General features: G+C 41.5%; 1 protein-coding gene across 3 annotated transcripts in view; it reads right to left on the reverse strand.

The window, feature by feature from the left end:
• Positions 1-15,485, reverse strand: part of ATP8A1 (ATPase phospholipid transporting 8A1) — a 212,651-nt gene extending 197,166 nt beyond the window's left edge. Inside the window, exon 1 of one of the 3 annotated variants that reach the window (XM_019754167.2) lies at positions 15,185-15,485. In XM_019754167.2, coding sequence (XP_019609726.2) covers positions 15,185-15,233 — 49 coding nt within the window. In that variant the 5' untranslated portion in view covers positions 15,234-15,485. The remainder of the gene's footprint in view (positions 1-15,184) is intronic. The other 2 variants (XM_019754168.2, XM_074324626.1) reach the window with 2 other exon arrangements.
• Positions 15,486-15,720: the final 235 nt, after the last annotated feature.

Below are 15,720 nucleotides of genomic sequence, written 5' to 3' on the forward strand. Positions count from 1 at the left end.
AAAAATGCAGGCAGGACAGTTGGCCCCACTGACTTCAATAGCCATACAGTCATAGGAAGATATAATTGATTATAGTTTTGAATGAGTCAGCCCTTAAAATGTACTGGAAAGAATACTAATAAACAGCCACGAAAGTTATCTAATTATTACAACTCTCATTGTTGGAGCTATGCATGCATGTTAGAACATAAAGACAGGGCGGTTCATGACTGGAACCAACAGACTAGTCCTTATTTCATTAAAAGAACAGAAACACCCACATGACACCCTTTTGCTGCTGTATTATTCTCAGAATGAGTCAGTGGAGTTGCCAGGCACCTGTTTTTTTTATCACCATTGTGACTCTGCAAGAGAAAAACTAACTCACCTTAATTTTTTAACAAAGCCTTAACCATCAAACACACCCAGTGAAGAAACAAAAGTCTACCTGCTACTGATGGCTTCAGCGAAGTCAGGGCAGCACACACAGGAACGTAAACTGCCTACAAGCGAGAAGAGCTTTTTACTCTACAGAACCAGACACCACCCTGGATAAGGAAAGGGTGACACTCTCATCTGCCTATGGATAACAAGCAGGGTCGCCATCTGGCATGCAAAATATCCAACAATTGCACTAAACAAGGCTAGAAGAATAGGAGCTCAATAACGGCGCACTGGAAAACTCCACCATCTCCCAACATAACCCCGAGAATGGGTGTGGCTCTGGAGTGGTTGTGTGCCATGGGCAGAATTAAAGAACCCATCAAGACGCGTTGGACAGGACAGGCTTAAAGATCTAGGAGCCACGTGCACAAAAGTAAGTGAGGCATGGTTGGCATCCTTCAGTTTGTCAGGATGTGGCTACAATTGAAGACAAACCCCCCCTCAGCAGATTAAACCAGGCTGTGTGCATGACAGCAGGTGGGCTGCAACTTAAAAGACCCAGCAACAGTGCTATGTAACATTAAAGTAATGACACCTACGCATGTGTACGAGATTGCCATTAGCTTTTCCCCAATTCACAGGCAGAACAAGAACAATGAGAGGAGAGATTGAACAGATATTTCAAGAACCTTCTACTGTCATAAATAAAAATTACCCAGTGCAGAAAGAGCCTCTTCATGCAACACTTTTGCCTCCATATGCTACCACCAACCAATTAGAATCACGAAATCAGCCCCTTAGATGTGCTGGGTACCTGAGCCCATTGTTAAGCCAAGTGCAATGGGCCTATGCATGATAAGAAGAAAACTCCATGAGAGCAATTCAGCTTGCTAAAAGCTCAGCTTCCAAAATTTGAACAGGTTAATCGCATCCTGATTGCTCACCAGAAGCAGATTCAAGTACCATGTGCTTAGCACCTGCTTTATAGCAAGTGCTCTCATTTCATTCCTCACTCTGAAGGACACCTCTGCAGGGTGGAGCACCCCAGGAGCCAAAGGAACACGATGATGGCATGAAAGGCTGTTCTCATCAACTCTGATTATGAAGCGAAAAGTCCTGGCAATAGAATTATCAATCCCAGACAGACTGAATCCACAGTTCCAAGATGTCTAAAACCCACTGCAATGGGGAACAGGTCAGAAACTAATACTTATGTTTACTGAGGCTCTAAAGAATATTCAGAGAAAAGAAGATGGAGAAAGTAGAGGATGGAAATCCTGATTTTTAGGATAAATGCAATAATCCTTCTAAAAGAACAAAAGAAATGCACATAAACATACATATTTTGGCACATGTGGATTGTCACACTCTTTTCTAAGACGGTTTTCATTTCTTCATCACAGTATTTTCTATCCGAGTAATGGTGCCACCATTTGGGGCTCAGGGCCCCAAACTTTAGTCATTTTCAATTCTTCTTTCTCTAACACTCCACATCTTACATATCAACAAATCTATTGGCTATACCTTCAAACTATATCCAGAGCACTTCTCATCACCACCACTGATGCTGGTAATCCAAACCAGCATCATCTCTCCTTGTTGCAACTCTTACTCCCAAGATGAAATCAGAATCTCTGCAGGTGGGATGCAGGAATCAGCATACTGAAAGCTTCTTGGGAGATTCCAATGTGCAAGCCGGCTTTATCTACTCTCTACCCAACAGGCATATGACTTACCAATAGGTATTACTACCATTTTGCCACAGGGAAACAATCTCAGAGAAGTTATGTGACTTGCCCAAGGCCACACAGCTTGGAAGAGTCAGACGTCAAACATCACTCCAGGCCTCCTGGGAGCCCCAGGTGCCTCATTTCATTTTCTCTCAAGTCAATTATTTATAAGGGCATTAGCTAAAGATGCTGAGGAGAGTGGAGAGAGCACTAAGTGAGTTATAGTCTCAAGTTCTGTTGTTGTGTCACAGAACAAAAGCGCTTTACTTTTTTACATGACTACTACTATGTCAAATAGACTGGTTCCTCATAGACTCAAAGCATATGAAGTATAAACAATAAAGACGGTGATTCTAGTTTGCATCAAAGCAATTTAAAAGGAAAAAGGACAAGTCCAGCTGAACATATGAAAAAATGTCTAACATCTTTTAAAGTAAACTACCAATTCATATCAAAGACCTTGGTACTTAGACTTAGTTAAAATGAAAACACACAGGAGAGCAGTTCACCAACCAAAAGGATAAATTGCACAGGGAAAGTGACTTAAGATCAAGGGAGCTTCAACTTGGTACCTCGGGAAATTAAGAGAGCTTTTTTCTTCTTTGTTAATTATAATCACTTGGAAGTCAACAAAAGGCCAACTTGTGTTAATGATTTTTCCATTGAACTTTAAACAATAAGTAGCCATCTGGGGGTGAAATTGAGCCAACAATTCAGAACTTTCCCTCCCCTCCTATGTCAAATTTTGACTTTTTAAAACGATTCTCGTCTGTAGAGCACAAATCTCATTATCACCTAAAAAAGCCAAGTTTAAATGCAGAAACAAAAAGGACAGAAGAGAACTATAAGAAAAAACAAAACAAAAAAAACAATGGCTGAACACAGTGCACACCATCTATGGTACTGTGGTGCTTCCTTTCTAAACCTCAGAGTTTGAAATAACCATCATCTCGTCCTGAAGCCAGACACCCAGCACCCAAGCATGAGGCCACAGAGAAATCACACTGGTTAAACTAAGAGTCTCAAAAATGAGTTTCATCACAGTATCCAGGGAAGGTAGGTAAACTGGGACTTGTGGTCAATTTTAATTTTCTATACATTAACCTGTAAAAGACAGGTTAATGCATAGAAACAATGTATTTAACATCATGGTGGGATAAATAAATAATTGTAACACAAAGAAAATAAACCCCTTGAAAACGTTGCTGCCAAAGTTTCAGAGACTTTTACAGTCTTGAAGTCTATCTTCCAGGTACAAAAACTACATACGTGGACTACAAATATAAGATGAATAAAGAAATTAATTACTATACCATACTCAAAGTAAGTAGGTTAGCAAAAAACTAGTAATGACACGACAAAAAGGTTCATATTTTTCAAGCTCCCATAACACCAGCTAAAAATAAAAACAAATGTGTTTACTCTTCATTTGGTTGTGCTGAACTGAATGTTTAATTCAAAATTATAAGGTAAGTCCTCCAGACTTAATAACTGAGTTATCAGCACATGAACTTTAACATTTCTGAGAAGGAAAATTAAGAGAAGTACTATAATTAGGGGCAGCCAGTTGGCTCAGTTGTTTAGAGCATGATGCTCATAACACCAAGGTCGCCGGTTCGATTCCCACATGGGACAGTGAGCCCTCCAGAATTAGACTGAAAACAATGACTTGACCTGGAGCTGATGGGTCCTGGAAAAACACACTGTTCCCCAATATTCCCCAATGAAACAATTATATATATATATATATATATAGTTATATATATATAGTTATATAGAAGTATAATTAGACCCATTAAGTAACTGGGCAACAGACAAAAAATTTACCAAAAATATCTATATGCTTTTGGTTTCTTGGTTGGCAATCTACTAGACTTTATACACCCTCCTCCTCCTTCTCTTGGCAAGAAAGTACTATAAATTCAAGGATGTTTTTCAACACTGTTGTACATTAGAATTGCCTGGGAGATAAAATGTCAGTGCTTGGTCCATATGCCCAATGGACCAGACTGATTGATTCCATGGGTCTGGGATGGGTCCAGGCACCAGCACTGTTTGAAGCTCCCCCATTTGATTCACTGTGCAGCCAGGGTTGAGCACCACTGAGTGCGGAGGTACAAACATGGCTGTATAGATAATCCACATTACACAAGTCTCCCACTGCTCTGGCCACATGGGAAACCATTTGCATTAAAGACAGTAGAGTCATTTTTGTTCACATCATTTCTCTAACCATGACTCAAAACTATGAGAAACAAAGTTACGAAAGTTGAGTCTCCATCCACCTGAGAACATGTATCACAACCATTCTGGATTTAATGGTGGAGTGGACTGAACTCGACTTAAGCTTAAGGTCAATTTGGGTAAAATCTATGTGAAGAGATTGGTTTCATTTCTTTGGTTAGAGATAGAACATGGCAGGAGAGGAGAGGGGAGGGGAAGGAAGGGGAGGGGAGGGGAGGGGAGGGGAGGGGAGAGGAGAGGAGAGGAGAGGAGAGGAGCACTGAGAAAGACTGGAAGGGGACTGGAAAGGGTCGACTAGTCAGCAGCCATTAGGATAAGAATACAGTGGCAGAGCAAGGGGTCCAGAAAATGTGGTCTCAGACAGCAAGCAGGTGCACTCAGAACCACAGACCTCCCATGTGGGGCAACAAGTTTGTCCAGACGAGCTGGCCAAGAGCATCAGTGCAGAAAGTTCTAGCAAATGATATTCAGAACTTTGGCCGCAGGGGCATGGCATCAGGACTGTTCACAAGTGCAGGGCCCTCGAGTCCAAGCTGGGGTCAGGGACCAGGGCCTCCTGTCCCAGAGCGAGGCAGGGCCCTCCGTCCTGGAGCTCTATGTGACAGGCACTCAGGGTCAGAGAAATGATGACAGGGTGATTCATTACACATCCTTAGAGTGCTGAGTCCTTAAAACATCTCCAAGGTTTTTCAAGAATGGGGCAGGGCTAAATCTACATGGGATGAGGGAGGGATGAGGGGAAAAGATGGGCTGCAGACTTGGAAGATGTCTTTGACACCAAATTGGCTTTACATTAGGATCAAAGTTAGTCACAGGGATCTAAGCCAATTACAGAAGCTCAATTGTTATAGCTTGGTGTCAGGACGATCCACTTCTCTGATTCACCGCTGCATACCACCGCTTGCTTGCTTGCTTCACTCACGAAAGCCAATCTTGTATTCTGAATAGGTCTGGCCCACTAAAATGGTTTCTTGGTCCAGAGCCTAGGTTGGCTTTGGCCTTCTTAGTAACAGTCTCTGCTTAAACTGTCACCTGACTAACCCTATCCCATTAAGCACAGCCCCAGATGAATCAAGTTCAGTCATCTTCAAAGGTGGCTCACACAAAACAATGAACAGAGGCTCAATTCAAAATCCACACTTCCCTTTATACAGCCCAGTTAGCTGTGTAAATAACCCATGAAGCCAAGTGATGGCAGCATTGTATATAGGTCAACCAACTGATGGCAACATTGTATATAAAAGCATACTTCTCCAAGTTACTATGTATACAGATTCATATTAACATTTAAAAAAAAACTAATAGGAAGTAGGGCAGGATGGTTTTTGCTTATCCAACTTATTTAAAGGGGATTTTTTTTTAAATGGGAACAAAAACAACAGGCTTCAAAAGATGCCATGATGTACTTACATAAAACCTCTAAATTGCCACAAGGGCCTTAACAAAAGCAGCATTATCTAAGCACTAACATAATGTGTGAAGTTTTATGAGGACATTTGTGATTGCCTTCTGTTGTAAGGAAGCAAGTTGAAGGCTTACATTTCTACTTACGAATATCCATAGCTGTATTTTTAATAAGCTATGATTTCCACTATAGATTTTTAGATTTTGAAAAACACTAGGAAATCCTAACACAGAACCCAGGCTAGAGGTACAATCCACAGCTGTGCTGTCCAGTATGGCAGCCAACAGCCACATGTGGCCAGTGTGCATATGAAATGGGACTAGTCCAAATTGAGATGTACTGTAAATATAAAATATACAGCAGATTTAGAAAAATCAGTAAAGAACATGAATGCAAACTATTAGGTTGGTGCCAAAGTAACTGCGGTTTAACTGGGTAAAAATAATTGCAAAAACTGCAACTACTTTTGCAACAACCTAATATCTCATTAATTTTTATATCAATAGTATGATGAAACAGTATTTTGGATATATGTTAGGTGAAATATTATTAAAATTAATACTAGCTGCTTTTTATTTTTTAAAATGTTGCTACTATTTAAAACTATGCCTGTGTCCAGCATTTGTGGTTCACATTTTATTTTTTTTAGTGTTGATAAAAAATATGAGTGCCAATGTGTTATAAGTACATAGCATGAAAGAAACCATTAATTAAATCCCAGTTGGTCTAAATTCTGACTTTTACCCCTAGCAGAAAGCATAAAAAAGAACAATATCTTAGCTATTCTGTAAGGGCTACTTTGTGAAACCTTAAAAGTGGTAAGTTGGAACCAGAGTCCACAATATTTCCACAGATAAAAGTGAACCAATCTTGCTGAAAAAATAATATAACTATAAAATATACCTGGTCAAGTCTGATTTATGGAAAACCTTCTTTAAAAATACTTTGCTTTATGACATAATTTTTAAACCTACAGTGATGAAACTTAACTGAAAAACTATTTAAAATGAAAGAATTCAGACTGATGGTTTCAAAATCAACAGCTTCTACCTTACCTGTGCTAACAGTTACAAACAAGAACATGTAACTTTAGAAAGGATTACATTCACAATATCTTCATAAAATATAAACCATATAGGGACAAATCATTAAAATGGGCAGGGTTTATTTGAAGAAACCTCTCCCCAGCACATAAAAGAAATACCAATAGAAAAACTAAGCTTAAATGATTCAATAGATGAAAGATGTCGATTCTTGCAATCCACATTTATAGACTTAAATTTCAAATCCCAATCAATATCCCAATACATTTTTTAACTTGATTCAATGATGCATTCACTGGTTCAAGTGAAAAAATAAACATGAAAATACCCAGAAAAAAATCAGAGAAAGAGCATTTAGACTAGGACCACTGTTGGGATATTTTTTTTATTAACACGTTGCGTACGGCGTGGTTTAAATCCCTCGTGAAGATTCTCGTGATCCGTACACAACGTGTTAATTGCAGTAGAGGAATTAGATAGTAGGGGCCAAAAGAGACAAATCAAAATGCAAGGGAGGGAGCAGAGGGGAAAAGAGAGACGAAATCCAGAAATGATTAATTATATATGTAAATTTGGTATATAAAGAAGTGCCTCAAATCAGTAGGGAAGAATGGATTATTAAAGATAAAGTCATCATGTCAAGTGGATAATAATTTGAGAAAGGTAAAATTAGATCCCTACCTCACATCTCACAACAAAATAAATCACACAGAAATTACAAATGTAACTATTTAAAATGAAACCTGAAAGGACGAGAAGAAAAACAAGTGAAAAATGATCATTTACTTGAAATGAGAAATATGATATGAAAACAGCAATTTTAAGGAAAAAAAGAAAGACTATAGTTCATAAAATTACATGCATGTGAAAATAATATAAAAAAGTTAAAAGATAAACTATAAACAGAGAAGAGTTCTTATCTTCAACATGAGAAGCTCTTAAAATTTCAAACGAAACAAACTTCATAAAGTAACATGAATAAACAATTCAGAAAAAAATAATCATTATATTTATTAAAATGTATTCAAGCTAATAAGCAAAGCAATATATATTCAAACATTCACATTTTGCCCTGTAGAGTCCTAAGGATAAAAGACAAGGCTGGAGAAAGGCTAGAGAAATGTTCGCTTTCACTGGGAGTGTAACCTGGTATTTTCTTTCCAGCAATTTTGAAATATGTATGAACAATCATTTAAAGGGTACATACTTTTGACCCAGCAATCCCTTTTCCTGGGACTTTTTACAAAGAAATAATCAGAAAAGTATACAAAGATGTATAAAGAGGCTTGTCATGCAGGGCGTCTGGCGGGGTCTCAGCTCCCGCTCCCCACATAAGAACGCAGGACACAGTGAGGCCTAAAAGGAACACCCACGGAGCCATAAGTAGGGCAGTCATACCACTATATTCTCGCTGGCGGCATCCGCCTCTCTGCAATCCTCTCTTGCTAGCTCAGCCACCATCTTCTTGCTAGGCCCCCATTTTTTGCTAGCGTAGCCACGGCAGTTATATTAGTGGCCAATGGCTCACTGGTTACAGGTGACGGCCAACTAGCCACAGCTGATGGCCATCCAATCACAGTTGATGGCCGTTTACTACCTGAGCCAGCACCTTTCTATGTAAGGCCGAGAGCCTGGAAACTGCTTTCTGGGGCTCTGTCCCCACAAGGCTATTCAAAAGTGATTTTGAAAAAAAGACCGAAATGAACTGTGTGTCCACTTATTGAGGATTCTTTAGTAAATTATTATACATGAACACAAAAATGCTACGCTGCCATCAAATTAATGATCTATGCATTCAACAAATAATCACTGAGGCCCTCCCAAGTGTGAGGTGCTGCTCTAGGCACTGAGGATATAAGTCCTGCCAGTAGACAAAAATCCCTTCCCATAGGTGAAGGTGGTCCAAAGGTACAAACTTCCAGCTATAAGTAAGGTGTGGGATGCAATGTACAACAGGTGACTGTAGTTAATAATGCTGTATTGTACATTTGAAAGTTGCTAGGAGAGTAAATCTTCAGTTTTCATCACAAGGAAAAACATTTTGTAACTATGTGAGGTGATGGGTAGTAACTAAACTTATTGTGGTGGTCATTTTGCAAATATGCATATATCAAAACTTTATGTTTTACACCTGGAACTACTACATTATTATGTATCAATTATCTCAATAAAACTAGAAAAGTATACTTAAAAATCCTATCCTTTTCATGGAGTTTACATAAATCTCTATTTGATAGGCAAGGATGCCCATGCAATACTAAGAGTGGAAAAAAGATGAAAATAATGTGGAGTATGATCTCATCTTTCTCAACAAATAAATACTCTTCTCTCCTGGAAAACAGTTGGAAGGGATACGAGTATACATTAAAATGTTAACAATGGTTATATTTGGATGGCACAGTTTGGGGTGATTTTTCCTTTCTTGACACCTTTTTTGTACTGAGTTTTTCCAATGAGCAGGTGTTTCTTCTACAATCAAGAGAACAAAGTTAGATTCTTCCATTAAAAACAAAGGTCGGAGTTACCCATTTATCTGACCATCATGGAGGGCGACTGTGAGGCCGGCAAAGCTGTAAAGACAGAGCGTACAACAATGAACCCATCACAGAAAAATTGTTCCCTTTGTGGAGCTCAGGCTCCAGGAGGAGAGTATCAAGTAGGTCTGATTATAATGTGTCTCTAGGTCTTGTCTAGGTTATAAGATTCATTTATTCATTCAAACGATATCTGAGCTCCTACTATGTGCCAGACAATGTCCTCAGTGGGAGGAACATATCAGAAAAGAACACAGACAAAAATCCCTGCCTGTAGGGACCTTACTATCCAGAGGATGAGAGCATTGAAAGATGTGGGCTCCCGTAAGGAGTGACAAAACTGATGCCTGAATGACAATAATGAAATTATGTGGACAGAGACCCAGGCAGCAAACATCACCAACTTCAAAAGTATACTCTGATCTATGCAAACTTTCCTATGGCTGTAAGGGAAGCACATGATTCAATTCTCACTGTTTTTGAAATGACATATAATGAAAAAATGAATAACGCACTACAGATTAGAAAACCTAAAATAATTTAGTTATCCCACACACCTAAATCCCAAGACTTACACAAGGCAAAATGACATGCATTGCAGATTCTCAAATGTTGATTACAAGAAGAATACCACTAAACTCACATACCCTCTCTGTCATAGGGCCATGCCAGTTATAAATCTTTAACTCATCGCCATGTTTCCTCTGGGATCTCCTTCACACACCACAACTTTTTGTCTCACCACCCCACTAGCTGGCACACAGCAGGTGCATAATACATGCTTGTTACATGAACAAAGAATCTTAGCTTTTATCTGGATAAATGAAGTAGCCTCCTAAAGTTTTCTCTTTAACAATTCTTACAGAAATACTTTAATGAGTCTTTTGTTACCTTTTAAGTAAATGAAACATAGTATTCTCTTTAACTACAAACTTTAAAGCTGCCATTTATACAGACCAGTTTAGAACAGCAATCTCTGAAACAACTGCTAAATTTATCACTTAGCACGTTTGCCATAATCAGATGAAGGTCTTACGTTTTAGCATTATAACCTTCAGCAGAAGAAAATGCAAATAATTGAATAGGTATGTGTTTGGGGTGCATTTCCTTACTTTTGAACAATTGAATGCTTATTATTTTATAAATATGAGCTCTAGAATACTTCTTTTATTCAAACGAAAGCCTTTGATAATCTGAGTACCTGATGGTGACTGAGCCTGTTAGTTGCTTACCTGATAACCATTCTTCCCCTTTCCTGTAGTACTAAAACACTGAGTAATGTGCCCAGCTAGAAAACTCCATTTCCCTGCGTGCCTTACATATGGGAGCCAATGCAAAATAAACATTAGTCTTTGTGTAGTACTTCAAGGAAAACCCTTTGGTCTCTCACCCTCTCCTTTTTTCCTACCTGGAACTCCTACACAAAGGCTGGAACCCCAGAGACCACGTTATGACTTTAGGCAGTTATACACTCAGGATGGTGAAGCAGAAAGCCCTAAGGAGCCAATGTCCCTTATGAATTTATGGAGTGGGTACTGCCTACCTCCATATTAGTTTTACAAGAAAGAGAAAAACTACTCTGTAAAATCACTATTGTTTCAGTTCATGTTTCTAGCATCGTAATGCTGTATTCAGAGACCCATTAGACTTAGGGTTGAAGTGAAGAGATCTAAAATTCTTCGCCTTCAGCTTCACCTACTCTTGGTTTCTGGCAAATTGATCTACTATCAGGGTTTCAACTGTTACCTCTGAACTCAAGATTCTTGTTTGATCTTTACCACCTCTAACCTCCAAATTTCTAAGTATCTTCAAAATATGTCCATTTGGATGTCCCATAATTAGCTCAAAATTGGAATTCACATCTCTTATTGTGTTGACCCTCCTTCTCAATTACCTTATCTTTTAATATATTTTCCCAATCAGTTTCAAGACTATAGTGTTCCTCAAAAAATGATCGGCTGAACAGAATCTTCGTGAGTCAGACCAGGAAACTGCAGTTTTAATGAGATACCTGAGATACTGTAAACATTAAAATTTGAAATTACTGCTTGAGACTCTCCTATTATTTTCATGTCTCCTGCATCTATTCACTATACCTCAATGTCCTATGATGTAACCTTTGTGACCTCATTTTCTACTATTTTCCCCCTCACAGTTCTTTTAACATTCCTGACTATTTCTTGCCTTGAAGTCTTTACCCTGGTGGTTCCTTCTGCTTGGAACACCCTTCCCCCACATCCCCTCCTTCACCTTTTCAATGAAGGCTCGCCTAACCAACCTACTTAAAATTGCAATCCATCCACCAACCTTAAGCATCGTACCTTCTCTTTACTTTTTCCACAGCACTTACCACATAACAAATTCTATAATTTACTAATTTACTGTGTTCGCTTTTTCTCTCACCTCACTAGAATTAGAGAGTACCTCCAGGGTTGGGCTTTTTGTACGCTGCTCACTGGTAGGCATTCAATAGATACCTGTTAAACAAGTTAATGATTTATTCAGAAATATTTCTGCTTGCTCCCTTCCCATTCTCACTGTTTCACTCTGATACTAATTCTGGCCTTTATCATTTTTAGACCTTTCTTTCTTTTTTCTTTTTTTTTTTCTTTTCTTTTTTACAAAAGAGTCTATCTACAGTGTCATACTCTCCAAGCCATCCAACATACTTCCATATTAATCTTTCTAAAACACTTCTTTGGGGATTTGGCTCCTAACTGGCCCTTTTATGCTTGAATGATAAAATTGGATTAGACAAACTATAAGATCCTCCTAAAATATTGGATTCTCCAGCCAAATGACACATCTTGGCATTGAAAACGCTCTGTAACCTTGCAGTACCTCACCTACCCAAATTTCCATCCCACTCCCTCTTCCAAATTTCCCTCTGCTCCTGGCCAATTTCCTTAAGAACTTGCAAATAAGCCATGTTCATTTTGACCCTTTTTTCAATTGGTTATGCTCTACTTTCAACACCATCCCAACTACTAAAAAAGATGGCAATATCCATTAGAAACCTGCTACTCAAACAGTGACCTGCAGGCCAGCATCTGCATTACCCATGAGCTTGTAGGAAATGCAGCAACTCCAGCCCCACAGCAGAATCTCTGCTCTAGAATCTGCATCTAACCAGACCCCCAGGTGACTCAGGTATATCTTAAAGTTTGAGAAGCTCCGTGTATGAGCACTCATCGCAAGTCCTTCCTTAATGAAGTGCTCTCTTGGCAGGCCTCATGCTCTTATGTCCTACGTCACCCAGAGCAAGCGCAATGTTCAAGTAATAACATCCCCTCATGGACTACGTCGTCCTTATTTCATGCCTTTTCTCCCCAGTTTGGTTGTAAATAACTTGCACGCAGGATAGTCATGCATCTATCTGGCCAACCTGGATCAGGAAACAGAAACCCATTCAAGTCACTTCAAGGAGGAAAAAAGGGGGGCCTATTTTAACTCGATTTGGGAACTGGGACTAGAAAACTCAGGGAGGGAAGAAAGGAGGGAGGGAAAGAGGGGAGGGGTGCTCAGGGTCTGGCCACCCTCTCAGCATCTGTCTCTCTCTGCCCAAGTCTCTCCATCTAATCCCCTCTCTCTCCTATCTTTCTGTTCACTCATACTGGTAGCTTGGCTTCCTTAAAGCAGCAGCATTTGCATGACCTAATACAGCCAGCCATTCTCTCCTCTAGCAGCCCGTTCACCTGTGTCTCTTTCTACTTTCAATTTTCACTCTAAGTCTCCCAGCTTAACTCATCCCATGAGAGAGATGATCACCAACAGAGGATCTTTTGGAGCCAACCCACAAGGTTACAAGTGTCTGAGCCACCCACAGATTGTCTGCCCTTGGGTCAGGAGCCTACCCTGGTGCCATCAGCCAAGGCCAAAGGTGCTGCAGTTCAGAACAAGCCCCTTTAGGCAGTGGGAGCTGTCCAAGGAGAATACTCCTTAGGAAAGACAAGTGTGGGCAGAGCAGGCAATGAGCCACGGTGCCAACCCACAGTCATTATCTATGTCATCCTCACCACAGACCAGAGCACAATGCTGAGCACATAATAAACAGAAACCAACCAACATGGGAGGGAAGTGTCATTTACCAAGTGCCACTATTCCCCCGAAATATGCTGGATGCACAGGGAATACAAAGATTAAATAAGAAACAGTCCTTGTTTTCCCAAAGCTCTTAATCCAAATATATCACTGCACTAGCTACTTGACCTTGGCCAAGTACCGAAACCACTTGTGCCACAGTTTCCTCAACTATCAGGTGGCCCCATCTTCGTCCTCTTCCAGGAGTGTTGTAATGTTCCGTGAGGTAATCTTTGTGAAAATGCTTTGAAAAATACACATGCCAATCAAAACCAATACTGTAGCTTTTGCAACAGTAATAAAATACTCTCACATGCCACAGGTTTTGCATTGTTTTCTGGTCTCTTTTCTCTCTTTCCTATGTCCCACAACATAGGACTCATCGATTGTTATTGTTTGAAAGAACAATCCCAACTATTAATATTTTCATTACCTGTATACTTCACTCAAAGAGTGATTAGGAAAAATTCACTCATTTCACTCAGAAGTATAAAAAAAGAATACATTTTTACTATGTACATTTTTATAACAGCTATGCATCTGAAACTCTAATATCCTGTATATTTTTTCCTTATATTACAAACAACAATAAGCATGTACTAATTTCCTATGTAGGACACAGGTCAGTTTTGACTCTGGGGTGGCCTCCTCCCCGGAGCAGTTTCATTTAATATTTCCCAAGCAGCATCAGAAAAATCACAGATATTAGAACCCAGTGCCCCCATTTTTTACATGGGGACTCTGAGGAGGAAAAATTATACAATGTCCTGTCTCAAACCCCTGAAATCCTATTTCCTAACATTTTCCTAACATTTACCTACTATTTCCTAACATTTACCAACTGCCTCACATTAAAGGGTGAAGTGTGGGGAAGGGAAGGAATCGGTGGTTACCGCAACATAGACTAGTTCTCAAAAATATGTTATTCCATCCTTTGCAAGGTTCAAGTATGGGTTTACGGGAGAGAAAAACAAAAGAAAACTCGAGATATGTACGATCTCGGCTTTGCCATGAGCAAAATGAAAGGTTATTTACCGGGTGACTGCTACCTGCGAGGCAGGATGCTGCGGGCTCCTTAGGAAGAGTCTCGGCCCTCCAAAAGCTTACTTGCCCTGGGCATCTGTTGCTCATTGCTGACAAGTGTAGCCACTCAACAGCTGGCCCCGGGTTGAAGCAAAAGAAACAGCTTCCACCTTGCTAAAAAGTCATCTCAGCCTGAAGTGCGGGCTTCAGGCAAAAGGAAAAAATGAAAAACGAGACTCCGCGGCAGGAGGCAGAATTGCAGAGACCTTAACGCACAGGACCCGCTGAGCACCCGACCCCAATTAAGGCTCCTCGCGGTCTGGGAGGCAAGGGGCTGTAGATCAAAGGATCCTGCAGCCTGGGAAAGGCAAACTCGCTTTTCCCCGAGCCGTAATGTACAAAAAGGTGGGCGGCGGGGGCGGAGGGATGGGAATCTGTTCACTAGGGTGGGGAAGTCCAGTGGAGACAGGGAGGTTTATGAGCTAGTGGGAAGGGAAGTGGGCTGGGCTCGAGCGCTCGGCGACGGGACCAAACGATCACGCAGCAGTGTAAAGCAAGCCTTGGGGCTCTGGAGCTTGAAAGGGGTCTGCGAGTGTACTGGAGGCACCACACGAAGAAGGGTCTGCCAGGGGCGACAGCCAGTTGCCTGGGGAAGAGGTGGAACAGGCATCTCTTCCCCGACACACACACACACACACACACGACCCCGGCTACCCTGACGCCCCCCACCGCGCACAGTCCCGCGCTGCGGCAACCACTCACCCTCCGCGCGGGAGCGGATCTCCGACACGGTCCTCCGCATGGTGGGCATCGTGGCGACGGCCGCAGGTGGATCTTCAGCCCAGACTCTGCACCTGTCACTGCGCCGCGCAGGCGGAAGATCTGGCTCTGCCGAGCGAGCGCTCAGCAGTCGTGCGGGCCCCGCCGCCCACCCAGGGCAGCGCAGCCGCGGGGCGCGGCCCCACACGCCTGCAGCAGGAGGAAGAGGCGACTAAGGTGGCGGCGTCCGCAGAGCTGGGTGAGCTCTGCCTGCAGCCGCGGAGGGGGCGGCCGGGCGAGGGGCGGAGCTCGGGCGCTAGCGCCAGGGGAGGGGTCGCCGGGGCGGGCGCTCATACGCTCTCGCGGCAGCCGGGCGAGCCAGGCGGGAGAGGGGCAGGGAGAGACCGTAGAGCACCTCCTCCGCCCCGCCCCCCTCGGACCGTACCATCCCTGCGAGGGGAGAATTGTCATCTATCTGTCTCCTCCTCACAGGGTTGTCAGTCCGCTCCTCGACTCCGGCTTATCCAGTCCTTCCTGAA

The sequence above is a fragment of the Rhinolophus sinicus genome, linkage group LG02 (assembly GCF_036562045.2).
Source record: "Rhinolophus sinicus isolate RSC01 linkage group LG02, ASM3656204v1, whole genome shotgun sequence".
Taxonomy (NCBI): domain Eukaryota; kingdom Metazoa; phylum Chordata; class Mammalia; order Chiroptera; family Rhinolophidae; genus Rhinolophus; species Rhinolophus sinicus.